This window comes from Equus asinus, chromosome 22, assembly GCF_041296235.1.
Source record: "Equus asinus isolate D_3611 breed Donkey chromosome 22, EquAss-T2T_v2, whole genome shotgun sequence".
NCBI classification, from domain to species: Eukaryota; Metazoa; Chordata; class Mammalia; order Perissodactyla; family Equidae; genus Equus; species Equus asinus.
Window position 1 is genome coordinate 53489794 of NC_091811.1, and position 23953 is coordinate 53513746.

A 23953-nucleotide genomic window follows, 5' to 3' on the forward strand; every position below is an offset into this window, starting at 1 on the left:
CCCCTCTGGATGTTTTCTTCTGAGATTCTGTCCCAGTTAAGTCCAGGCTACAGAAGAGGCTGCTGGTGTGTAAGGCAGGCAGCTTTCTCCTTCCCCAGGCCTTGGGGGTACTCCGTGGCTACCTGGGGAGAGGTGCCCACATCTGGGAAAGCGACAGACCAGAGATCAAGGCTGCAGAAGGGCAGAACTACAGGGAGGAAGGAGAGATGGAGAACAGTTGGAGGTGAGGCCAGTTGGAAGAAGGGGTTGTATAGGGGGGTTTGGAAGAGCTGGATGGGAGAGAGAAAGCTAAAGGGTGGGTAGGTGACAGTGATGTGCTGGAGCCAGATGGTACCCGAGAGCCGATTGTCCCTCTGATGATCAAAGTGTCATCCTTCATTCATTCTGGACTCTGCATTCAGTGATGTCCTGTAGCTTGAAAGTGGCCATAGTAGCAAGGCAGCAAATGCTGCTAATCAAGGCAAGAGAGCAGGTGCTGGGAGGGGAGTACTGGACAATGGCAGCGCATTGGGACGGTCAGGCTGGAGGGTCCAGAAAGAGAACTTCTGCCGTGGTAAGGAATCCTGCATTTGAACCCCAGGCTCCAGCACTTACTGAGTGACCTTGGGCAAGTCACTTAACCTCTCCCAGCATCAATTCCTTTATCTTCCTTGTAGGAGTGATTGGTATCAGGCTGAAATTAATTGATATATATAAAGCACTTAGAACAATGTCCTTTCTATGTCACTCGATAAATGTTAACTACTATTATTTTGGGAGAGAAAGTGTATGGCAGGAAAATGAGATCTTCATCCCCAAGTAAACACCTCAAGAGTGCCTCCTGTTGGGGTTGGGGGCATGCCAGGCTCTATGGGTATTAACGGAGCAACTGATGAACCCCTGTTTGCCCTGGACTTACAATCTACGTGGAGAACCAAACGTGCGCCCAGGAAGTTACACAGCACTAAAATGCACTCAGACTTGTATACCACTTAGTCCACAAGGGTTTTCCATATGAATTACCTCTTTTGATCCTCACAACAGCTCCCTGTTCACAGATGAAGAAATCAGAAAGGATGAATTACATCAAGAAGGACACATAGGCAGTGGCAGAATTACAAGTCTTACAAGAACTGTCACCAGATCCGTCACGGTAGAGCGCCAAGCAATGCTCCTGTGTGAAGATACAGAGTAAGGTCAAGCCCCCTCCTCCATCATCTTTGCAGGAATCCTGTCTATTACGCATATTGGACAAACTAAAGTTTTGCCATCCACTCAGCGTCATGCAGCACACTGGCCTGGATCCATCTCCAAATAGCATGCCCTTCTTCTTGGTGGATTGGTGCCCCTTCCAGGCCTCTGAGCCCAGAGTTGGAGTCCACGATTCTGTCCCAGGGGCCGGCTCGCTGCCGATGACTCCTCTCAGCCTGGGGAGGCAGCACAGAGCCCATCAGGCCTCTCCTTCCCTCTCGTCTCTATGGCGGAAGTGAGTTGTTCCAGCCGAAATACAACAACATGCTCGGTGGTGAGAGGGAATGGACTCGTCCAAATGGGGGGGGGGAATACTTCTCTCCGTCAGATCTTAAAATCCGAGAGATATCAATAAAAAGGTAGCTTGAAAATCCTAGAGCATCATGTGACCCTACTTGTCCACGTGTGTGAATGTCAAGCGGCCCGGGCTGCTGCCGTGGTGTCAGGGCTCGGCCGAGCTTGGCCGCGCCCCCGCCGGAGGCCGGTGAGCAGGTGGAACCCGCCGGCTCTCAGGGGCGGGGCGCGGGCTTCCGGTGCCGGTGCTGCCTCGCGCCGCGGTGGTCTGGCGCCGGCGGGGAGGGTACTTGCTGGGCGTGCGGACGCAGGCTCGGGAGGTAGGGGAACGTTCTCCGTGTCTGCCCCCGTCTCCTGTGCGGCGCGGGCGCTCCCGGGCCGGCGGGAGGGAGGGCGCGCCTCGAACTCGGAGCCCAGGCTGGCTCCGCGCGGGGCGCCGCCCCCGAGACCGTCCCTGGACCGTGGCGGTGCGCGGGTCGTGGCGGCGGGAGAAACGGGAGCCGGGCGGGAAGTCCTTCCTGCGTCCCGCCGGAGTCTCTTGATGCCGGGCCGAATAGCTACCGCTCTGTGTTTGCTTTTAGTCCATCTCTTGCGCTCAGTCGCCTGCGCGGAGGTTGGGGCGTACCTGCGGAGGGCGTACCTGCGGAGGGCGTACCGGGGCGTGAGGAGGACGAAGGGCATGGTCCGAGCCTGAGGGATCCGAGCTCCAGCCTATACGCGTAAGATGGGGATGGGGGTGTCCAGGGCGCTGGCCTGGCTCTGAGAAGGCATCGCTCGGCCCCTGTCCCTGTGCTCTGCAGACCGGCGCCTTGGGGAGACCAGAGGGACGAGACTTCCCAGGCCCTCTTCTGGAGAACTGCCCAGCTCACCGGGGGCGGAGGCAGGAGTGGGGGTGAGGGGACCGACAAGCTCATCCCAGACCGAAGGTGGCTGCTGTGGGAAGGAGGCTGGGGTTGGGTGGTACTGACTTCCCGGAGGAGTGGAGCCTGGAATAGCACTGAGAATGAGTGGAGAGCCTGGGCTTGGGGCCAAAACGAGGCGAGGTGTGTCCTGTTTGAAGGTGTGTGGGGGACACAAGAGGGGGCAGTTGTGGAAGAAAGGGGAGCTGGACCAGAGCTGGGAGTCTCTAGATGGGAAACTGCTGGATGGAGTTAGTCTAGAGGGCAGAAATGACCCAGAGAGCCCAGTCCATGGTGGAACTGAGAGTATAGGAGAAACCAACCCAGCAAGGCTTGGAAGGCCCTGGAATTCCTGGGTCAGGATGAAGTGAGCAGTTACTTTGTACTACGTTCCAGGTACTGAGTTTCCAGTGATGAATAGCATACAGTCCCTGCCCTCAAAGAAGTCTGCCTAGTGGGAAAGACAAGACAGCCCCGTGAAAAGATGACTCTAGGACAGGTAGACCCGGCAGGTGAGGGGCCAGGCTGGCTGGATGTCTGAGCAGTCGACAGAGGCTCCTGATAGCAAAACAGAGACTAGTGGTTTGAAGCACTACGAGCCAGCTTCCTTCAGCAGAAGGAGCAACTGGACAAAGCTGACTCGAGCCGGAACGGTCTGCTGTGAGAGGTAGTGAGTGCCCCGTCAGGGGACATGTGTGAGCTGAACACTTTCAGCTGAGAAACTGGACAGTCGCTCTCGCTCTGGGCTCGTGTTCAGTTACCTCCCGAGCTCTGGTTCTCAGGTCTGTTCTTTCCTTCCCACCCCTGCCACCAGTGCCGGCATGTGGCCTTGCGTCATCTTAGCAATATCAATATGATAATGAGTTACAGCAGCTAAGCTTGCTGTTTACCACTTGCCAGGTATGGCTTTAGGTGCTTTATGGATGCTAACTCATCCGGTCCCCGAGACAATCTTTTCAAGTTCGCTATTAATGTCCCCTTTTTATTAATTGGGGAAATTGAGCACATAGGAGTTAAGCAGCTTGCCCAGGATCACACAGCGAGTAAGTGGCAGAGCTGGGGTTCCAGCCCAGGCTGTCTGGCTTTAGAGGCACTGCTCTTGACCACTATTCTACTGTTTTTCATGTGTCATTTTGTTTAATCCTCACCACAGTCGAAATTTACAGATAAGAAAACAGACTCAGGTTGAGTGATTTGCTTAGGGTCACAGAGCAAAATATGGGAGAGCTGGGATTCCAACCCAGGACTTTTGAACAAGAAAACCCCCACACTGCGCTTCACTCCCCACATCCCATGTGCTGCCTCTGTAACTGCCATTACTGTAGTCGCCTCTATCTGGAGTCCTTGCCCAGCCTTTCTGCCTTAAATTGGCAAGTTTTTCCCCTAGTCTGTGGCTGGCCCTGGAAATAGGGGAGGTGTCGTGTGTGTGTGTGTGTGTGTGTGTGTGTGTGTGTGTGAGTCAGGTTAGAAAGCCCAGTCTTCTTAGCTTTCCGTGGCTTCTCAGAGCAGTTCGTGACTCCAGAATAGTGAGGAGCTGTTCGTCGCTCGTCAGCCAGAGTTCACTTCCTGATCACAGATTTGGTCTTGGTACAATGATGCATTGAGTCTTCACTGCCCTCAGGACAGAGGCCATTGCCTTGACCTGGTCATTCAAGGTCCCAGGAAACCAGACTCCAGTCTTCCTTTTCTTCTCGCTCCCGCTTTGTAGTCTTGCCACTGTGGTGGCGTTTAGTCCCCGTCTCCCCTCCATCGCGGCAGCTTCTCAAGGGCAGGTGCTGGGCTTGCCTTTGGACGGCCCGAGCCAGGCAGGTGTTGCCGGTCAGCATTGGCGTGAACTGCACTGCAGACCATCGTGAACCCTGGCCGGTTGTTTGGAGTGGTAACTTGGAAGCTCCCCCATCTCAGATCCCGGGAGTGTGAGCTTCTCTGATGGTCTGTGCTGTGCCATGTAGAGGAGGGCCGTAGAGGCAGTGGCTGGGCTGGGCCTGGACAGAAGTGAGCAGGTGACATGCAGGTCGTGCAGAAGCTGGCAGCCTTCAGACCTCATCCCTCTTACAGGGCAACCCCTGTCGGGTGAAGCTCCCCGTCTTTACTCCGATCCCCCACCTTCGGGGGCTGCCGGCTGCAGGATGAACTGCCGCTCGGAGGTGCTGGAGGTGTCAGTGGAAGGGCGGCAGGTGGAGGAGGCCATGCTGGCTGTGTTGCACACGGTGCTGCTGCACCGCAGCACGGGCAAGTTCCACTACAAGAAGGAGGGCACCTACTCCATCGGCACCGTGGGCACCCAGGATGTCGACTGTGACTTCATCGACTTCACCTACGTGCGCGTCTCCTCCGAGGAGCTGGACCGCGCCCTGCGCAAGGTTGTCGGGGAATTCAAGGTAGGAGTGTGGCTCGGTGGGCGGACCGCGCGGGCCACGACTGCCCTTCCACTGTGCCTGCTGTGACCAGCTAACCCTTCCTGGGTGTGCCTGTTGGGCTCTTTCAGGTTCTAAGGAACAGGTGTGTTCTGAGCTCCTCTGGGGGGCTTGTGTGTGTGGCAGGGGTGAGGTGGGGGGCTTGAAAAGCTACCCAGCGAATGAGAACAGGAAGCCCTCGTAGCATTGGTGGTCAGGTCCCTAGGGTGATCATTGCCTCTGTGGCCTTCACCTTCTCTCTGACTCCACAGCTCTTTCTGCTGACATTTTTTCTCGGCTTCCGCTTCCACTTTGCCTTGTCAGTCTGGGCCTTTCCCATGTGGAACGCCCAAGGGAGGATAGCTGGGCTCAGGCCATCGCCATCCAAGTGGAGCGGCCCTTTGGGCAGCGTGACCTGTGTTTGTATGTGCCTGTGTGGGCGTGGGGACAGGTGGGAGGGACACACCAGCCTGCCGATGTTGGTCACCTCGGTGGGCATGGGGGTGTTGTTTTTAATTTTGTCTTCATTCAGTGTTGCTGTGTTTCACTGTTTCAACCAGTGGGTGTTTTTTTTTTTTTTTTTAAAGATTTTATTTTTTCCTTTTTCTCCCCAAAGCCCCCCGGTACATAGTTGTGTATTCTTCGTTGTGGGTTCTTCTAGTTGTGGCATGTGGGACGCTGCCTCAGCGTGGTCCGATGAGCAGTGCCATGTCCGCGCCCAGGATTCAAACCAACGAAACGCTGGGCCGCCTGCTGCGGAGTGCGCGAACTTAACCACTCGGCCACGGGGCCAGCCCCATCCAGTGGGTGTTTTTTACATTTTAAAGTCACAAAGGGAATTTTTCTTTAAGGTACCTTCTCTGGAGTCAGAGGAGTAGGGTAGTCTGTCTGATTTTCATTCCACAAATGTTCGGAGAGCCCCTGCACTGCCGGGCCCTGTGTGATCATTGCAGGGGGTGGACCCCCCCCCAGGCCCCCCCCCCGAGCCCAGGAATTTGTAAGAGTTTTCCCGTCCCCTTCATGGGAGGCCGCCGGTCTTAGGCTCTGTGCTCCAGATGCCTGTGAGAGGCCGGAGGAGCAGTGTTGAGAGGATGGGCCCTGGAGCCAGGCTCTGCCACCCAGCAAGTGTGTGACTTTGGGCAAGTGGCTCTGCTCCTCTGGGCGTCAGTTTCCCTGTATGTAAAGTTGGGATGCTGATCGTACCCACCTCTAGGGTGTATGCACTGTGAGGATTAAATGAATCATTGTCAAAGTGTTAGCCATTGTTACTGTCAGTCAAAGTCACCCGACCTTGGTTTGTCGGTCAAGGAGAGACTTATTCCCTGATGGGCAGTTCAGGACTTGAGGGCAGCATTCTCACCCTCTGGGTTAGTCCCAGCTCAGATGGATAGGTGTTCAGGGTCCCGGCTGCCTGAGGAGCAGGAGGAGGAGGAGGAGGGTGGGCCCCCTCCCCCGCCATGAGGGGGAAAGGCAAAATTATTGGACCAGATGGTCCCCTTTGCTTCTCAGAGGAGGAGAGGAAGCAGCCCGGGCTGGTCTGTCCTTCCTTTCCCTTGCCCTTTCTGTTCCTTGGCTTCCTTCCTTCTAATCAAGGACCGCTGGGCTTTAGAGTGCCCTCTCCTGCTTTTCTTTAGGGACTGTGAGTTTAGGTTGTCATCAAGTGAATGAAGTAGAAGGCTTGTGCTTCCTGGCAGTGGAGAAGGTAGATAGGGTTTACCTGGGGAGGAGAGGCTGGAGAGAAGCTGATTTTGGAGAATGTTTGGAAGGATGGGGGCCAAAGAGTGGGGTTGTGGAAGCAGAAGCAGGGCCCTTCATGTAAAGGTGAAGATCAAGGGTTTTGAAACCGGCCAGTCTGGATTCAAACCCTGACGCAGCCAGTCACTAGTCTGTGACTTTTGGCAAGTTACTGTGCCACAAGTCACAGGCCAGTGCCTCTGAGCCTCATTTTCCCTCAATAAAATGGAGGTAATATGCCTGCCTCATAGAGTTGTTGAGAGGAGCGAGTGAGATTGTGTGTGTAAAGTGCTTGGCCCAGGATAAGCGTTAGAAAACATCAATTCTGACCAAAGCTGGAGGAGTTGGGCAAGGAGACGTTTTGTTGGTTTGCCTGAACCACTCAATTTTAGGCTGGCAGTTTGCTGTGTCACTCCACACAAGTCCTTTACCCTCTCTGGGTCTCATTTCCTTCCCCTCTCTGAAGGACTAATACAGCCTGGCTCCCTGGGGCGCAGGAAGCTGGCCCTCACAGGGGGGACCTCCGCAGAGGTCTTGGCCTGCTCACCCGCTGCCCCTCCTTCCCCAGGATGCGCTGCGCAGCTCCGGTGGCGACGGGCTGGGGCAGATGTCCTTGGAATTCTATCAGAAGAAGAAGTCCCGCTGGCCCTTCTCAGATGAGTGCATCCCCTGGGAAGTGTGGACGGTCAAGGTGCACGTGGTCGCCCTGGCCACAGAGCAGGAGCGGCAGATCTGCCGGGAGAAGGTGGGAGAGAAGCTCTGCGAGAAGATCATCAGCATCGTGGAGGTGATGAACCGGCACGAGTACCTGCCCAAGATGCCCACGCAGTCCGAGGTGGACAACGTGTTCGACACTGGCTTGCGGGACGTGCAGCCCTACCTCTACAAGATCTCCTTCCAGATCACCGACGCCCTGGGCACCTCGGTGACCACCACCATGCGCAGGCTCATCAAAGACACCCTTGCCCTCTAGGCCTCTCGGGGGCCTTGGGTGCTCCTTGATGGCTCGCAGACCTTGGCTTCTAGGGATCGTACTGTTAGGCCCTTGGGGCTCTGGAACCTGCTCCAGGTCCTTGATGAGATTGGAATGGCCACCCCTGGCTTCCTTGTTTTGTGGTCACCAGTATCTGGTCATTCTCTTAACCTTTGCTGATGGTCAAGTCTGGCCTCCACTGTCTCCCCACAGCCCTGTGGGGTCCTGCTTCCTTCTCCACTGTACAGAAGAGCCATCTGCTAGGGTGGTGAATAAAGCTGAGAATGTGAGTTTGGGTCAAGCCGTCTCTCCCTTGGCTTGTGTTGTACCCTGAAATGTCCACACTTTCTGGCAGACCTGTGAGGACACAGGTGTGTGTTGAGGGCATTCTTCCAAGATGAAGGGAATGCGTAGATGGGATTAAAGACAGATGAAAACTGACTGATGTTGTACTTTGTTGGACTTTCACATAAGCAAGTGTCACCCACCCACGTGTGGCCGTGGTCAGTCCCATGAATCAGGATCTGTTGCTTTTGGATATGACTGTGCTGTTTCTCCTCCCTTCCTAAGGAAGCTGTGACATCCCTGGCCTTTATGTTATCTGGTCTTGCTTCATGACAGCCCCAAAGAATATCTTCTCTGTCTTCATAGGGCACACAAAGGCCGCCAGGTGTATCAGAAAGCTCATTCGATTTGGGGTTTCTCTCTCGGGAGATTGGCCAGTTTGAGACTGGTGTCCGGTGACACTTCTTCCAGGCTGGGCTAGCTTGCTGGTTCTGAGGACATTGCTTCGGTAACTCACACTCATTCCTACACAAGCATGCTCGCAATCAGTGAACTCTGTTGTGTGCTTTTCATTGATTTATTCCATATTTTGTAATGCCTTTTGGCTACATCTGGGCCAGTTCTAACCAGACTCAGTGCACTGTGTGTAGGGAGGGGTGCAGAGGGAGAAATGAGGGTAGGGTGGTGGAATGGGGTCTTGCCCGTGGTCCTGGAGCAGGTAGGTAGCCAGGACGGCCAGGAAGTGTTTGCACATTTTTCCCATTGTAGGCCAAGTGGCATTTCGTGACAGGTTTTATGATGTCCTGCCCTTGGTCTTGGGGGTGTTGGGGAATTGGAGAACTCCGGAGTTCTCAGGGGTTTGGGGACGGGAAAGGCCCATTCCCAGCAAGTCCTTGATGGTATGTGATCCCCACCTGGCCTGCGGAGGGACCTTCCTTTCCTGCTAGCTGGCCATCAGCTGATCCCTTCTGAGAGGGAGGCTGATACAGGTGTTTGCTGGCAGTGACTTTGTGTTTAAAGAGAGCTCAAGGTTGCTACAGGAGTTGTCAGGAGACCTGTGCTGGGAAGTCTTCCCTCCGTCCCAGCTTCCCCAGACTTTCTGCTTTTCTGCAGCCAGATCTGCTCCACTCTCCCGACCTGGCTTCGCTATGGGACATCCGGCTGTTAGTGAGCTCCCCTTGGTGGACAGCTCAGCAACATCTCCAGCCCTTTTGGCATTGTGATTCCCAGAGGTAGGGCAGTGATTTTCTCAGGAGTCCTGGGCACTCAAATCTGTGCTTTCCCACTGCTCTGTAACTCTCCTTGACCTCTGGGGCCTGAGCAAGGGTGTGGGGGTCGGTGGTGAAATCCCCCGCGCGTCCATCTCCCTGCTGTGCAGTCAGTGGAGGCTTCTGAAGGGAATGATGGATGAGGAAGGAGGGCATCGCTCAGGTCAGGAGCCTCCCCATTTGCCTCCTGCTCCAGTGGCCGCCTGGGCCACCTCGCAGTGTTGAACTTTGGCGCAGGCAGAAAGCCCAGGAATGGGGATCGCCCTCGCTTGTCCTGGGTCTTGCTCAGTCCGGGGCAGCACCTCTGCCAGCACTCGGGGTGGGGCCTGGCAGATCTTTTCAGGGCTCTGAGGGAGGTGCTACCTCTTGACTTCCTTTGCCAGGAAAGGGGCAGAGTGCTGGGTTTGGCTGGCTGGGTGCACGGGCCAGATTTGCATGCACGGGTGTGTGCGCCTTTGGGAGGAGAAGGGATACCCCGGCCCCGCCCCGTAGTCCACCCTGGAGGAGCCCTTTGTCTTGGAAGAGCCTGAGCGCTCTGCGCGAGGGGTGGGGGCCTAGGGCGCCTGGGACCCGCCCCTCGGGTCCCTCCTCGATCCGCCGCCCGCCCGCTGCTGTCCCGGGCTCCGGCACATCTGGCGGTGCCGCGCACATCTGGGCAGCCGGCGCCGGAGCATGAACGGCTCGCAGGCGGACGCCGGGGCCCAAGCCGCCTGGCTGAGCTCCTGCTGCAACCAGTCGGGGGCGCCACCGGAGCCCCCCGAGGGGCCGCGCGCCTTGCAGGCGGCGGTGCTGGGCGTGCTGTCGCTGCTCGTGCTCTGCGGGGTCCTGTTCCTGGGCGGCGGCCTCCTGCTCCGCGCGCAGGGCCTAGCCGCGCTGCCCACCCGCGAGCGGCGCGCGTCCCGCGAGGCTGAGCCCGGCGGCGCCAGCGGGGGCGACGACGACTCGTAGGCGCCCGGCCGCCGGGAGCCCCGACGGCTGCTGCGGAGCGAGGCCCCCGCCCCGGCCTCCCCAGGCCGCGCCCGCGCAGGTGAGAGGCGGCCGCGGCGGGGGCGGGCACAGGGCCGGAGCCGCCCGACCCAGGGGCTCAGCGCGGCGATTCTGGCCCGGCTCGGGGCGGCCGGGGGCGGCGGCTCCCGCAGGTGTGCGGAGTCTGCCTTTCCCTCCTCGGCCTTCGGTTTTCCCGCAGCGGCGCCTCCAGCGTGTCCTTTTTCGAGAAGAGCCGGTCACGGTGTCACTGGGAGAGGGGAGGCAGGCGGGTCAAAGAGGAGGGGTGCTCTGGGGCTCTCTTCCCCACCCCCCGCGCCGCGACCCGCAGTTCCAGCCCCCCTGGTTCCACGACCCCACCCCGTGGCCCGTTCCACCCAGAGGCTGAGGACACACACGGCCACAGAGACGGACACACCAGACCTTCGGCTTCTGCTTCCCCCCCCTCCTTTCCTTCGTGAAGCCTCGCCCCTGGAGGGGGTTTAAGATTCTGCCCTGCGGCCCCCCTTGAGGCGGGGATGGGAGTGCGGTAGTGTTTTAGGCCGGAGCCAGGGGTCTGGATGACCCTGGGCGATGGGTTGCTGTGCTGGGACCCACTCCTTTAGCCCCTGCTCAGGCTGTGAAGAGGGCTGTGGCCCAGAGCAAGGAGCTTTGTCGGCGTGTGTGTGTGTGTGTGTGTGTGTGTGTGTGTGTGTGTGTGTGTGTTTGGGGGGTGGGGTGTAGATGGCAAGGTTCCCAACAGCTGGGGGGCCTCAGGAGCTCGTTGCTCCAGGAAGCTGGGGCTGAGGATTCCTGGCTGTGGGGGCTCCATCTGGCCCTCCTGCCTCTGCATCTCCCAGGACAGGAACCATCTGGAGGAAGGGCCTGGGTGGCCTAAGACAAGGTAATTCCAGGCCAAGGCCACCCCGGGCAGAGCCGGGGTTGTGGGGGGAAGCCTTGACTGTCCTTCTCCTCTGTCCAGCGTCATACCTAGAGGCTCCTGGGAGGTTTCTGTGAGTGGGGCTGGTTGCTGGGGGTGGCTCTGACCCTCCTTGTCCCTCCTATGCAGCAGCCCCTCCCTGCTTGCCAGGGGCAGAGGCAGGGGCCCAGCTCCCGGCTGAGAAGGGAGTCGGCACAGGTGAGGAGGGGCCGGTGAGGGGTGGGGGGCCGACGGGCAGGCGGCTGAAGCTGAGCAGCTGTGAAGCTGACGACGGGTGATCCTCGTGTGGAGCAGCCCAGGATTTGGTGCTAATCCCGGCAGCCGTGCCATCCTGGCCCCGCTGAGCCGTGGACTTCTCACCTCCGGGACGCCGCACCCCCCCCCTTGGAGAGAGGGCTGTCCAGGGCGGTGAGGGTACGTGTGTGTGAGTGTCTGTGTGTGTCTGTGTGTGACTGCTCTTGGCACAAGGGCCATGGGCTGGGCCTGGGGACATTCCTCACCTCCTTTGCCGCGTCCTGCGGGAGGGGTGGGAACTCCCTCTCTCTATGGTATCTGGGGTCATCTACCCCGTGGCCGCCTACATTCTGCTGCTTTTCCATCTGCTCTCCCTGTGCTCTCCTCTCCTTCCCCAGCTGGGGCCGAGGAGTCCCCATGTCCACCAGGAACCCTTCATTTTACAAATGGGGAAGCTCTGAGAGAAGGAAGTGACCTTCTCAAGTGACACATAGAGCTGGAAGTCACCCCGGGGTTCCTGATCCCGAGCTCAGGGGTTGGGGGTGGCATCCCTGAGTGAGAAGGCCTCCCTTGGGTTGCCCTTCTTGCTCCGTCTGGCTCCCTTTCCCCTTCTTTGAGATGCTGATGCAAAATATGGCCTTTCCGTCCCCAAAGGAATGAATCTTCACGCACACATTTGGCGCATGGTTTCTGAGACTGGAACCCAAACCCCTGTGTCCTGCCTCCCTCCTGTCCCTGATTCTCCACTGGCCTTTTTAGATCCCTTCTTGCTGCTGGGGACAGTCTTCCAGAGGTCGGCAGCAGCCCCCAGCCAGCCGGGCTCAGCTTTCCTGGCCTGAGCCTGAGGGTGGGGGTGGGCTGGGGGGGGTCAGCTGGAATGTACATCTATGGAGAAAAAGCCCCGCGGTCAGAGAAGAGGGATCAGAGGCAAGGGCAATGACTTTAGATTGGCCTTTGAGATCAAATCCGGGTGGTGGCAGGGGCACAGAGAGGTTTGGTGGTGGCAGGAGCTGTGGCTCCAGTATCATGGTTTCTTCTCACACCAAGGCAGGGCTGGGGCGAGGCAAAGGCTTTCTTTATCCAACTTCCTGCCTTTGCTGTCCCTTTGGCTCTGTGTTTGGAGAGCCGAGTGTGGCGTGCGCTGGGGACCTCGATGTTCCTGGGGAAGATGCGGAGATGCTTGCTATGGAACTCTGACCCTGGTCAAGGCTGTCAGACTGCGTGGGAAGAAGAAGAATTTAGAAAATTTAGAAAAAGATGGGTGCTGCTGTTAGCCCATCTCTCAGGCTCCAGCTGGAGTGAGAGATGGGGGAATGGGTGCAGGGCTGAGAGCCGGGGGATGAGGCTGGGCATCTGGCTCCTCAGCAAGCTCTGTCAGCCTGCAGCATCCGTGGGGGAAAGGCTGGGACGACAGTGGGTGGAGATCTTGCCTAAATTTCCTCCAGCCCCTGAGTTTCACCCTCAGCTGGAAAAGGCTGTTGGGGATTTATCCAGTTTATTCCTTGGCTTCCACATGGCACAGCTCCCTTTCCAGCAAAGATGGGGGTGGCGATCTCTTACAGATTCCTGAGCCTTGCGTGGTCTGTCCCCCAGACAGCTCTCCCTCCAGCCTGCTGCCATGGGAACTCCTGCTGCCTTTGATCCACGCGGTGCGAATGACAGACTGGGAGAAACCCGGACTGTGGCATGACCTCCCACCTGGGACCCTTGCACTCGGCTGCTGCCTCTCACCTGCTCCACTCAGCCTCCTGAAGTACTCATGGGTGTGGGTCCGGGAGGTCCGTGCTTCAGGAATGAAAGCCCCTGGGGGACTGCTGTGTGTCCTGGGCACTGAAGTGGCCACACACCCTGGATGCTCGGTGCAGCAGACGCTGGCCTTGCCCCCGGCCCACCGGGCCTCGGGGGACATGAACATGTCTTGTCTCTGGTGCAGGGTGGTTGTGGTCTGACAGGCCAGTGACATGTCCCTGCTGAGGGCTGTGGGTCATGTCACCCATTTGGAGGTCTTGGGTGCCCCAGCAATGCCCCATCACTTCCTGTGGCTGGTCATGCAAGCTTAGGTATACAGTCTATGTTTCCAGCTCCTGACTCTCCACCCCCACTCCAGTTTGAACTGTGTCTGGCAGATACTGAAGTAGCAGCCCAGCCATGCCCCTCTCCCCTGGTCTCTCCTCAGTGGCGGCTATTCCCCTCCACTCCCGGATCCAAATCTTCCTAAGGGTGGCAGGAGGTGAGGCCGACGGTGACTCTCACGCCGGCACTCGGCTGCCCCCCTGTGGCCCACGTGAGCAACAGCACCGCTTCATCCAGCAGGAATATTGGGGTCAGACAGGAGTCCAGCCTGAGCCCCGAGGGGGGGGGTTTGAAATGGAGTGAATTTTGTCATCGTGTGCACTTAATTCTAGATTGTAAACCTTCCTGAACCTCAATCTCTTCGTCCATAAAGTGGAGGCAATGATGTCATTGTAAGGATCAAATAGGTAATGTGCTTGACTGTAGATAAAAGGCTTCCTACGCTGTAATTACCACGTGACCTTGTTATTATTTTCCCTGACTCTGACCGTCCCCAGAGGAGAGGAGTAGAGCCTCCCACCCTGTTCCTGGGAACTCCTCCTTTGTTCATCTTTTCTGTGAGTGTTTACTGGGTGACTGCTGTGTGCCAGGCGTGCTCTGGGAGCTGGGCATGAGGAGGTGACTGAGACAGAGTCCCTGCCCCCGGGAGCTCACAGTCTAGGGAAGAGCTGCTCAGAACACTGAGTTGAAGTCGACAGTTGGAGGAGCCCAGCATCGATGGAGCCAAGTGCAGAGGGGGACGGGCTAGTAGAGGAGGCGGCGTCCGAGTGGGAGAAGGACATTCTGGGCAGAGGTGCAGAGGGGGTGGGGCCAGGCTGCTCTGGAAGCAGGGGTGTGAAGGGAGAGGAGACCAGAGGGGGGACATCTGAGGAGGAGTAGAATTTACCCTGGGGGCAGCCAGGTGCCTGCAGGGTTTCAAGCCGGGGAAGTGGCTTGGTGGGATCTGGACCTTAGGGACCTGGGGGGGTACATCTTGGGGTGGGAGCAGGACGGAGGTAGATAGACAGCAAGGAGGCTGTGGTCAATAACTGGCAAAAATGCTAGGGGCCCTGACAAGGATGGAGAGGAAGGGGACAGGTCCCAGGGATATCCGGGATTCGGGCTTTGGTGACTAGTCTGGGCGGGGGGAGGCCAGGGGCCAGGGCGGGGTCACTGAGGGAGTGGGGATGCCTGCCGCCCACCCAGGTGATGTGTTACCAGTTAGGACTTTTTTGGTCTGAATTTACTGGAAACCCAAACAAACGTGTAACCCAAACATGTGCCTGGAAAGCCTAGGGCTGTCTCTGGGCTCAGTGACTCGGGTCTCAGTCGATGAGAGCAGGCCTTGCGTCCCTCCCTTCCATGGCCTGGTCTGCTCACCTGTGTCAGCCTCTGCAGGGTGGCCTAGTGGTCGAGCAAGGACTTGGAATCGCACCACTGGATTTGAGTGCTGGCACCACATTCACTAGCTGTGTGACTCACGCTAAGTGCTTAACTCTCTGTGGCTCCATTCCCTTCTCTTTAAAGGGGGAAAAGCAGGGCCTAGCTAGTGCAGTTTTTGTTAGGATGACGTGAGGTTCACAGGTATGGAGCACCTGGCACAGGGCGAATACACGGTAAGTGTGCATATTTTCACTTTCAGACGCCAGGGGAGGCTCAGTGTTGGCATCAGGGCCTCTCAGGTTCAAATCTTTCAGGAAAGGGGGGCATCTCCCAGGTCACTCAGGCCAAACCCTGGGAGCAGCTGTGACTGGGCCTGTTGGACTCTGCTAACCCTGAATCACTATGCTGTCAGTGTGGAATGTTCTAGGCCTCAGTCACATGCTCTACTCAGAGTGGGGGGGTGTCAAGACACCCCAAACCACAGGGCCCAAGGGAGGGGCATGTTTCCTCACCAAATCTAGTCCTGTTTCAGCCCTGGGGTGAACAGATGCCGGGGTCATGGCTGCTGCAGATAGGGGGCCACAGGCAGGGGGCAGGTGATGAGCCCAGTTCTTGTGTGTTGAGTTTGAAGCACAGCAGGGACATCCATGGGGCGCTGTCAGGTGGACGATTAGCATATGGGCCTGGGGCTCAGCAGAGAGGTCTGGGCCATGATGTTGCTAGAGGCAGAAGATGGAGCTGTGGGAATGGCTCAGGTTGGGGTGGGGTGACCTGCTGCATGCAACCCTGCAGGAGGCCACCGCTTACAGGCAGGGCGGGGGTGGGGAGGGGGGGGAAGCCGGGGAGTGAAGAAAGGGTTTCAGGACTGAGGGGTGTCCAGGAGGTTCCACACCCCCAGCAGTTCTGGGGCCTGGGAAGAGGCCTGCAGCCAGAGGCTTGGGGGCGGGGGAGCTCTGCCTCAGGGGGAGAGGAAGAAAGGAACCCCAAACAGAGGCTGGTGGGGACAGGCTTCCCTCTGGGCTGTGTGTGTGTGTGTGTGTGTGTGTGTGTGTGTGTGTGTGTGTATAGGGATGGGTTTATTTTTTGTCGCACGCTCCCTTGTCCTGTGTGAGTGCTTCACCCACACACACGTCACAGCTAGGCTACAAAATGAAACAATAAATACCCAAACAAGCAGGCACAAAGGAACGCACACATCCCACTCCCCAGCTACTGGCTTCCCTTCTAAGCTCAGCAGACTTAGACTTCAGCCACCCCCCTACCCTCCGAGTCGTCTGTCTGTCTGTCTGCCTGTCTACCTTGACAGGGCTCAGAACTACCAGTCTCTAAACCCCCTGCTTCAGATACTGCTGTGCTCTCTGGCCACACCCTCTGTTCTCAAACATTTTCATGATGGTCCCTTGAGCTCATCCGTCTCTGCTCCCTCCTTGTCCCTGAGCCCCTTCCGGTCCCCACTCCCCTCCCCCAGTTAGAGTCCGGGGTGTGTTACTTCAGCCTCGCTCCTGCCCACTGCCCGATTGCCCTCCTCCTCCGAGCCCTCCTGGTGGCACCTCAGCCCTTGATGGCTGCAACTCTCTGTTCTTGGAACCTGCACCCGGGCTGCTGCGTGCTCTGGAGGAACATCCCAGCCCTGGGCAGACCGGTGGCACCAAGACTGGCCCCCAGCCCTGCTGGACCCTCGCCACACCCACGCCCGCTCCCGCCAGCTCTCTCTCCTAATGCTGAGTGATGCAAACCATCCCTGCGCTCAAACCCCGACCCTCCCCTGCATTCTGCTCCGATGCGCTCGCCTCTGACTTCCCACAGAACAGAGGCGCCGGCACTTCTGTCCCCAGACCTGGACCAGCACTTCCTCTGGAGCCAGGGGCTTTCCCTGCGTCCCCGCCCTAAGGATGCGCTCTCCCCTCGGCACCCCTCGCACTCCTGGGGCGCTGAGTGTCCTCCTCCTCTTGGGTTTCTTAACGCCTCTTAAATCGCTCCTTCTCTGCTGGCTCCAACTTCAAAACCACACTCGGGTTTCTTCCACCTTAAAATAGCCCTCCTCTGCCTGCGGGGCTCCTCCAGTTACCACCCTCCCCCCCCCCCACCCCCGTCTCACTTCATTTTGCGGCCAATCTTCTCCACGACCCGTCCTGTCCCTGTCCTCAGCTCTGCTCGCCCCTCGCCCCTCTCCAACCTGGCTTCCCTCTGCGGGAGCGGTCAGAATCTCCAGCCCCTGGCTGGTTGCTCCCACCTGCTTTTCAGGTCTCCTGGCCCCTCCTGCCGCTGCCGGCCCCCCTCCTCACAGCTTGCCCCTCTGCGACAGAAGCTGGTGAGGAGGAGAGGAGAGGCTGAGACCCTGAGTTCCAGGACAATGCTGAGTCCACATGCTGGGGCTGCCCCTCGCTGGGTGACCGAAATCCTCTCCCTCCTTAGTGAAATGGGATGAGGATAATACCCACTTCAGGAAACTCCGGAGATGATGTGGACTCAGGAGCCTGGACTCCAGAGCCCCTGCCTGGCTGGATCCGGCTCCCAGCTCGTCCCTGTCTCACGTCTCTCTGAGGGTCCTGAGCCAGCATCTCCTCTTTCTTTCCCGAGTGCTCACATGCCCTCTGGCTCTGGGTGCCCCCCTCCTGGAGCTGAAATGGCCATCCCTGTGCCAGGCTCTGGAATCTGCAGCCCCAGCCTAACCTGGCTCCTGGGCGCTGCAGTAACCTGTTGGTCCGATCTATGCTGATTTACTGAGCACCCACTGCTCCAGGTGCAGGGTGCACGTGGTAAACGGGGCAGAGATGTCCCTGTCTCCAGAGCCTCCGTTCTGGTGGGAAGGGACATTTGATGGATGTGTGAACAAATACACAAGGTAACTGCAAATAGTGATTGTGCTAAGAAGAAAATACAGCAGAGCAAGGGGATGGGGACCTGTGGGGCTCCTTTAGGTGGAGGTGGTCAGGGAAAGCTTCCCCGAGGAGGTGGCATGAGTCGAGACTTGACCTAGGAGGAGGATCCAGCCAACCCAAGGGCTGGGGCACGGTGTTCCTGCCAGAGAGACAAGAGGTGAAAAGGCCCTGCCCCAGAATGTGATTGGCACGGCTTGCAGGCTGAAAGCAGGCTAGGCCGCAGGACCCTAGGGAGCGGGAGGGAGTGGTGTGTCGGGGAGGAAGGCCGGGCCAGAGCACGGAGGCTCTCGGCAAGGGCAGCCTTGTTCCAAGCGCATCATCTTCACTCCTGGCATGTGCTGGCTCTCGGTGTGTGGTACCACCTCCTCCCTAGCAGCTGTCCTCAATTCCTCCCTCTCCTTCCTCTCCACAGCCAGTCCAGCACCAAATATAGGAAGCTTTGCTCCATCCCCCTGGCCACCATCCTCACCTCTCGCCTGGCTCCATCACCTCTCACCTGGCTCCGTCACCTCTCACGTGGTCCCCCATGTCCATCAGTGCTTCTCAGCCTGCCCATTCTCCAGTCACCAGAGTGGTCTTTAAAAAAAAATATGCTGTTGAGCCACTTTCCTGTTTAATGTCTCCCCCTTCCCTAGCATGGTTTCTCATTGCTCAAAGCATAGAGTCCAAAACACGGTCCCCAAGCTGTTGCCTCTAGGGTCTCTGCTCCCTCTCATGCATCGTCTCTCGCCATTCTCCATCGTGTCCTCTGGGCCTTTGGAAAGCTGTTCCTGCCCCTTCTCCCATTGCCTGGCTGGCCCCTTCTCCTTCAGGTCTGGGGGGGTCCCTTCCTCGGGGAAGCCTTTCCTGACCTCCTCCAGACTAACTGGGGCCCCTGTCAGGCCTTCCCACAGCAGCCTGGGATTGCTCCTGCGAGGCCCCCTTCATGTTTTAGTTACATGACTAGTCCCCTGGGAGCTCCGTGAGGGCAGGCCCGTGACTGTGTGTGTCTCCCCTGCTCCCCCAGGGACTATCATATGCCCAGCACATAGTAGGGTGCTCGGTAAATATGTGTTGAGTGAATGGAGGGTCGAGTTCTACAGAGGGCCCTGGGAGAGGAGGATGGAGAGGAATCTCAGGCCGGGCCCTGCTCCTCGAAGCTGGCCGCCCTCTACCACACTCATTTGCTCACCCAACAAGGGGAGCCTGGGCTTCGTGGCCTCTGTCTGGAGCTGTTTGCCCCTGGCTCCCTCCAGCTCTGCTTCCCGTCCCTCTCCTGTTCTCCACCCAGCTCATCTTCCACCCTCAGCGCTGCGGGAGGATGCTGCTCCCTGGGCACAGGCCTTGGGTTCTTCTTGACTACCATTGTTCTCACTTCTTTTTTTTTTTTCAGGAAGATTAGCCTGGGGCTAACATCTGCTGCCAACTGTCCTTTTTTGCTGGGGAAGACTGGCCCTGAGCTAACATCCATGCCCATCTTCCTCTAGTTTCTATGTGGGACGCCTGCCACAACATGGTTTGACAAGTGGTGCCATGTCCACACCTGGCATCCAAACTGGTGAACCCTGGGCCATCAAAGCGGAACGTGCAAACTTAACTGCTGTGCCACTGGGCCAGTCCTCATTGTTCTCACTTCTTGGATGCCAACAGCTTCTCTGGGAGATGTCTGCACCCAACATAGCCAGATCCTGGGTCCAGCCCCAACGTCAGCCCAGATGGGACAGTTCCAGGTGACATCAAATTTCAGGGGTAGGGTGCAGGTGGCTCAGGCAGGGTGGAGCGGCAGGGGACTGGAACTGCATGGAAGGGGAGGGTGCTGGCGGGGTTACCATCCTTCATGGAAGGTGCTCTGGAGTGGGGAGGGAGAGGCAGATCAGCAGCCGGGTGCTAGTCTTCACTGGGTGTGGAGGCGTGACAGGTTTCATTCATTCATTAATTCATTCATTCCACCAATATTATAAACACTTATCATGTGCCATGCACTGCAGTAGGCACTGAGAGCACAGATGTGAAGAAAACAGATGGAGATCATTGCCCTGTGCTGCTGGCGTTCTTGTGAGGTGAGACCGATGATAAACCACATATGTTATTTAAAAATAGATGATATCGGATGGTGGATTGGATTTCCTGGGCTGTCCTAACAAAGTCACACAAGCTGGGTGGCTGAAAACACCCGAAATGTATTCTCTCACAGTTCTTGAGGCCCGAAGTCCGAGACCAAGGCGTGGGCAGAGCCTCGCTCCCTCTACAGTGTGTTGGGGGCCCTTCCTTGCCTCTTCCTGCTTCTTGGGGTCTGCTGGCACTCTGGGGTGTTTCTTGGCTTATAGGACTCCAATCTCTGTCATCCTGTGGTGTTTTCCTGTGTGCCTCTGTCTCCACTTTCTTTCTTCTTAGAAAGACGCCGGTCCTATTGGGTTAGGGGCCCATCCTATTCCAGTGTAACTTCATTTTTATCTAACAGGGAGGGTGCATGGAGAGTGTGGGGAAAGGTTGAGATTTTATGTGGGGTCATCAGGGAAGGTGTCACCGAGAAGGTGACATTGAGCAAAGACCTGAATGAGAAAGATCAATAGAGATACGTAGGGGATAGCGCTCCGGGCAGTGGAACAGCAAGTGCTGAGACCCTGAGGAAGGAGCTGGCCTCTGTACTTGAGGAACGAACAGCGAGGAGGCCCAGGGAGTGAGGACACCGTGATGAGAGCTGGGAGTCAGGAAGCACTGAGAACTCAGACACCCCAGGCTCCTGGCCCTTGGTGGAGAGGCAGCCCATGTGCCTCTCGTGCGTTTTTGCAGAGAGCCACTGAAGACTGTGCTCTGCTCCAACCTGCGAGTGAGCCAGGCATGATGGCACCTGGGCCCTGGGCGGGGAGAGCCGCCCAGCAGTGCTGTCACACCCTGGGAGGGAGGGCTGACCGCTGTCCCATGAGCTCTCGGGCCTGGTGACTGCTGGCGGGTGCTCTTCTCATCCAAGAATCCGCAGATGGCCAGCAAGTGGGACAGCTTCTTCTTGAACACTGTCCCTGTCCCTGGCTGCCACCCTCCCCTGGCCCAGAACACACTGGACTTTGCTGGAGGCCCGGGAGGTATTTTAGCGAAGGATCGAGTTAGGGTTCCAGAGCCGTGCGGGCAACTCGACTTTACTGCCTCGCTCGTGGTGCCGCCGGAGGGTCCCTAATGTTTTCACTTCACTGTCCCTTGTGTTCCTCGCACAGCCACCTCGCCTCTTGCTAAGCTGCCACCCCAGGCTTCAGGGGGCTGTCATGGAGGCAACCTCAGGCTGGGCCTCTGCTGTTTCCACAGGGGGACATGCTGGTGGCTTCAACCCCCGCTCCGTTTCTCTGCCAGGGTCTCTCTCCTCCCCGGCAGCCTGGACTCCCTCGCCCCAAGAGCTGCTCTTCATTCGCAGGTGATGGTCTGTGTAAACCCTCCTCTTGCCGTCAGACTTTGGACCCCGTCCTTGCACAACAACCACCTGGCTAAAGGGAGATTTGCCTCCTTCTCGGACTGGTTTTCATGATAAGATCCACCCTATTAGCTGGAAACTTCTCTGCTGAGCCATCTGCTCTCACGTCAGCCCCATTAGGATAGGGATTTTTGCTGTTTTCTTTAATTGCACATTGAGGGCCGTTAGGAAGTATATATATATATGTCTATTTTAGGAAATATATTTTTGAATGAATAGCATCCTCCCTTAAATTTCTTCTTTGATCACAGGGTGGGGAGGAGAGAGAAACTATAAATGCATCATAGCCCCTTAGTTCTCTCGGGAAAATGCGTGTTCACTCCCAGAAGTGTGCTAGAAGCTAAGTGAGGCACGTTGGAGCGCATCCTGTGATGCGCTGCTGGCATGAAGGACGCCGTGGAGAGACAACAGCGAGGTTGAAAGACTTGCAGATATTGTCATGCTCATCTTCGGATTTAGCAACAATGAAGTTTTGTGAGGAAATCAAGGAACTCCCAAATGCTTTCAACACCGACACCGTCCGTTCTTTAGACACCACTTTTCATGGGTTTGCAAAAAAGGATCGGCTCGGTTTTTCCCAGTAGGCAAGCTGGGAGGAGAGGGACCGGCCTGTGTGGTGGGTTGAAGATCTGCACAGCAGGCTCTGCCCTGGGAGGGCGTTCCAGAGGTTATGGAGCCGGAGAGCAGAACCAGCCCCTTCAAACGCACAGGTGGCTGGCGAGTGGAACAGTTCGCTCACTGATAGTTCCCAATTTTGAATGTATCTTTTTGTTTAAAATGTCTTTATCAGATACCAAATGTTACAGGAATTGTAGGTGAAATGAATTAAAAGTAGAAACAATATTTTGTCCTTTGTCATTTGAGAGAAATGATGAATATTCCAAAACCATTTGGCAGAAAGCAGGGGATGATGGCCCCTCTTCCCCTCCCCAGGGGTGAAGGCAGTGTTCCTTTATTTTTAGTGAGGGAGATTGGTCCTGAGCTAACATCCATTGTCAATCAGGAAGATTGTCCCTGAGCTAACATCTGTGCCAACCTTCCTCCACTTTTGTATGTGGGATGCCCCTACAGCATGGCGTGATGAGTGGTGTGTAGGTCTGCACCCAGGATCTGATCCTGCGAACCCCAGGTTGCTGAAGCGGAGCATGCCAACCCAACCACTATGCCATGGGGCCGGCCCCAAGGCAGTATTTCTTAAAGTGGGTTCCGTGGTGCTCTCACCTCAATGGGCTTTAATGGGTGTTACTTGAAAAAAGGGTTCCATGGTCTAATCTGTTTGGGGATTATTGTGTTAAGCAAAGTTAAACAGGCTTCTTTGTGGCAGTTCTTTTAAGAGGCATTAATATGCCAACATGATAATGAAGCTAAGAGAGGCAAGGAGGGTTTCCAAGCCACTTTGACCCAGGAATTCTTTTTTCCCCTTCCTCCTCCTCCTGTTTTGTTTTTTAAATGGAGCATCTCATGGGACCACCGTTCCAACAAATATACTTTGGGAAACGTCGCTTAAAATCTTCCCTTTCGAAGGGAAGAAAAGTTTTGGAAAAAATTATGCCACTTCAGATAGTACATTTCCCTGACTTTGTCAGAACAACAGGATAAAATTAATTTTATTTCCAAGGACTGTAATGCCACATTGCTAAATTTAAATCCACTTTTTCCCCAAAGAGTGTCTTAAAGAACACATTTCGGAACCACTCCTTCTGTGAAACAAACCTCTACAGGGAGCAATAGCCAAATATGTTCAAGAACTTTATCCGGGATGCAAATGTGATCCCAGAATTTCAGTTCTGCTGCAACTGTTTTACCCAGCGTTCACTGTGCTCTGTGGTTCCTGCCACGCGACGGATGCCACGCCATGAATGCTGGCTGGGTCTCCTTCAGCGAGGCTGTCACCAGCAAGAAAGCCCGTTCCTCAAAGGGCTATTTTGTGTGCTTTGGTTTGACCTATCTCTACAGTGGGTCAGTGACCTTGTTGCCTGAAATGCACTGACCCAGAGACTGGGGTCAGTGGCCTGGGCTTTTGGCTGCAGAGCAGGGACCGGAGGCCAAGCCGAGGAGCCGGGAGGCCAGCCGGGCGGCTGCGGGGAAGCTGGTGGCGCTGGCTGGGAGGTTGGGCGTGTTTCCCCAGCCGCATCTGAGCTCGCCTCGGTGTGTCTGAGTGGGCTCTACAGGCTGCGCTTTAGTTTCTGAGTCATAATTCCGGCCCCTGTGGTTATGGTGGGAGGTGGTCCAGTTGGCTCTGGGGCTGGACTAAAATGATGGCAATGAGCAGATTCTTTATGGAACTATTTTATTATTAAAAAGTAAGTAACCCTTTGGGAAGAATTTAACTTGAAAATTTCTCACTAAACTTCTTTCCTCTTGAGTTCAGTTTCCCTCAGAGAGGGGCCTCTCCCTCGCACATCCAGGTCACCTGTGTCCCGCCACCCCCGTGGGGCTGGTCACGTCATGGCCTGGCCTCCAGAGGTGCTGGGTGCCGACTCTTTCTTCAGATGCTCCTCCCTCCCGGAGCCTGAAGGAGCCACCCCTCACCTGCTGGCCTCTGAGGCTCCCAGGCCTCCTGGCCTCCACAGGGCTCCTGATCTCAGCTCCCTGGGTGTCCGTGGGTTCAGGTGCCCGCGGGGTTAGTGTGTGCTCCCTCTTCCAAGGCCGAGACACAGGCGAGTCCAGTGAGGTCCTTGCCTTGAGCACAAAACACTCAGGAATCAAGATTAGGACTATTTTAGCACAATATTTTAAGAAATCAAAGTTAATGCGGAAAATACACGATGGACAAGTCTCAAAGCTGTAAAGAGAGAATCTGGCCCTGCCCTTGCAGGACGGCCTCTCTGTCTTCTCACCCTAGGCTCTGCCCTGCATTGTCTTCACTCTCTCTTTCTCTGGGTAACCTTGTGCATCCCACATTTTTGACGACTGTTTCAGTTTTCTATTGCTGCACGACGAACCACCCCAAATTGTGGTGGCTTGAAACACCACCA

At 56.7% G+C, this 23953-nt stretch overlaps 2 protein-coding genes across 11 annotated transcripts; both read left to right on the forward strand.

Moving 5' to 3' along the window:
• The first annotated feature begins 1734 nt into the window (after nt 1-1734).
• ATG101 (autophagy related 101) lies at nt 1735-7967 on the forward strand. Of its 7 annotated transcripts, none has more exons than XM_070494861.1 (5): nt 1742-1844; nt 2106-2450; nt 2820-2935; nt 4482-4804; nt 7122-7967. In XM_070494861.1, the coding sequence occupies exons 3-5, from the start codon at nt 2908-2910 to the stop codon at nt 7524-7526; spliced, it is 756 nt and encodes a 251-aa protein (XP_070350962.1). In that variant the 5' UTR covers nt 1742-1844; nt 2106-2450; nt 2820-2907; the 3' UTR covers nt 7527-7967. The 7 variants fall into 7 exon arrangements, with proteins under 7 accessions (XP_014702936.1, XP_070350962.1, XP_070350963.1 ...); XM_070494862.1 differs by having other exon boundaries at nt 2106-2416; XM_014847450.3 differs by lacking the exon at nt 2820-2935 and having other exon boundaries at nt 1735-1844; nt 2106-2243.
• Nucleotides 7968-9610: 1643 nt separating this feature from the next.
• Nucleotides 9611-21810, forward strand: SMIM41 (small integral membrane protein 41). 4 transcript variants are annotated; one of them, XM_070494867.1, is made up of 3 exons: nt 9611-10106; nt 18906-19242; nt 20813-21810. In XM_070494867.1, exon 1 carries the CDS (start codon nt 9752-9754, stop codon nt 10025-10027), a length of 276 nt encoding a protein of 91 aa, XP_070350968.1. In that variant the 5' UTR covers nt 9611-9751; the 3' UTR covers nt 10028-10106; nt 18906-19242; nt 20813-21810. The 4 variants fall into 4 exon arrangements, with proteins under 4 accessions (XP_070350968.1, XP_070350967.1, XP_070350969.1 ...); XM_070494866.1 differs by having other exon boundaries at nt 18906-21810; XM_070494868.1 differs by lacking the exons at nt 18906-19242; nt 20813-21810 and adding an exon at nt 12810-13736.
• The last annotated feature ends 2143 nt before the right edge of the window (nt 21811-23953 follow it).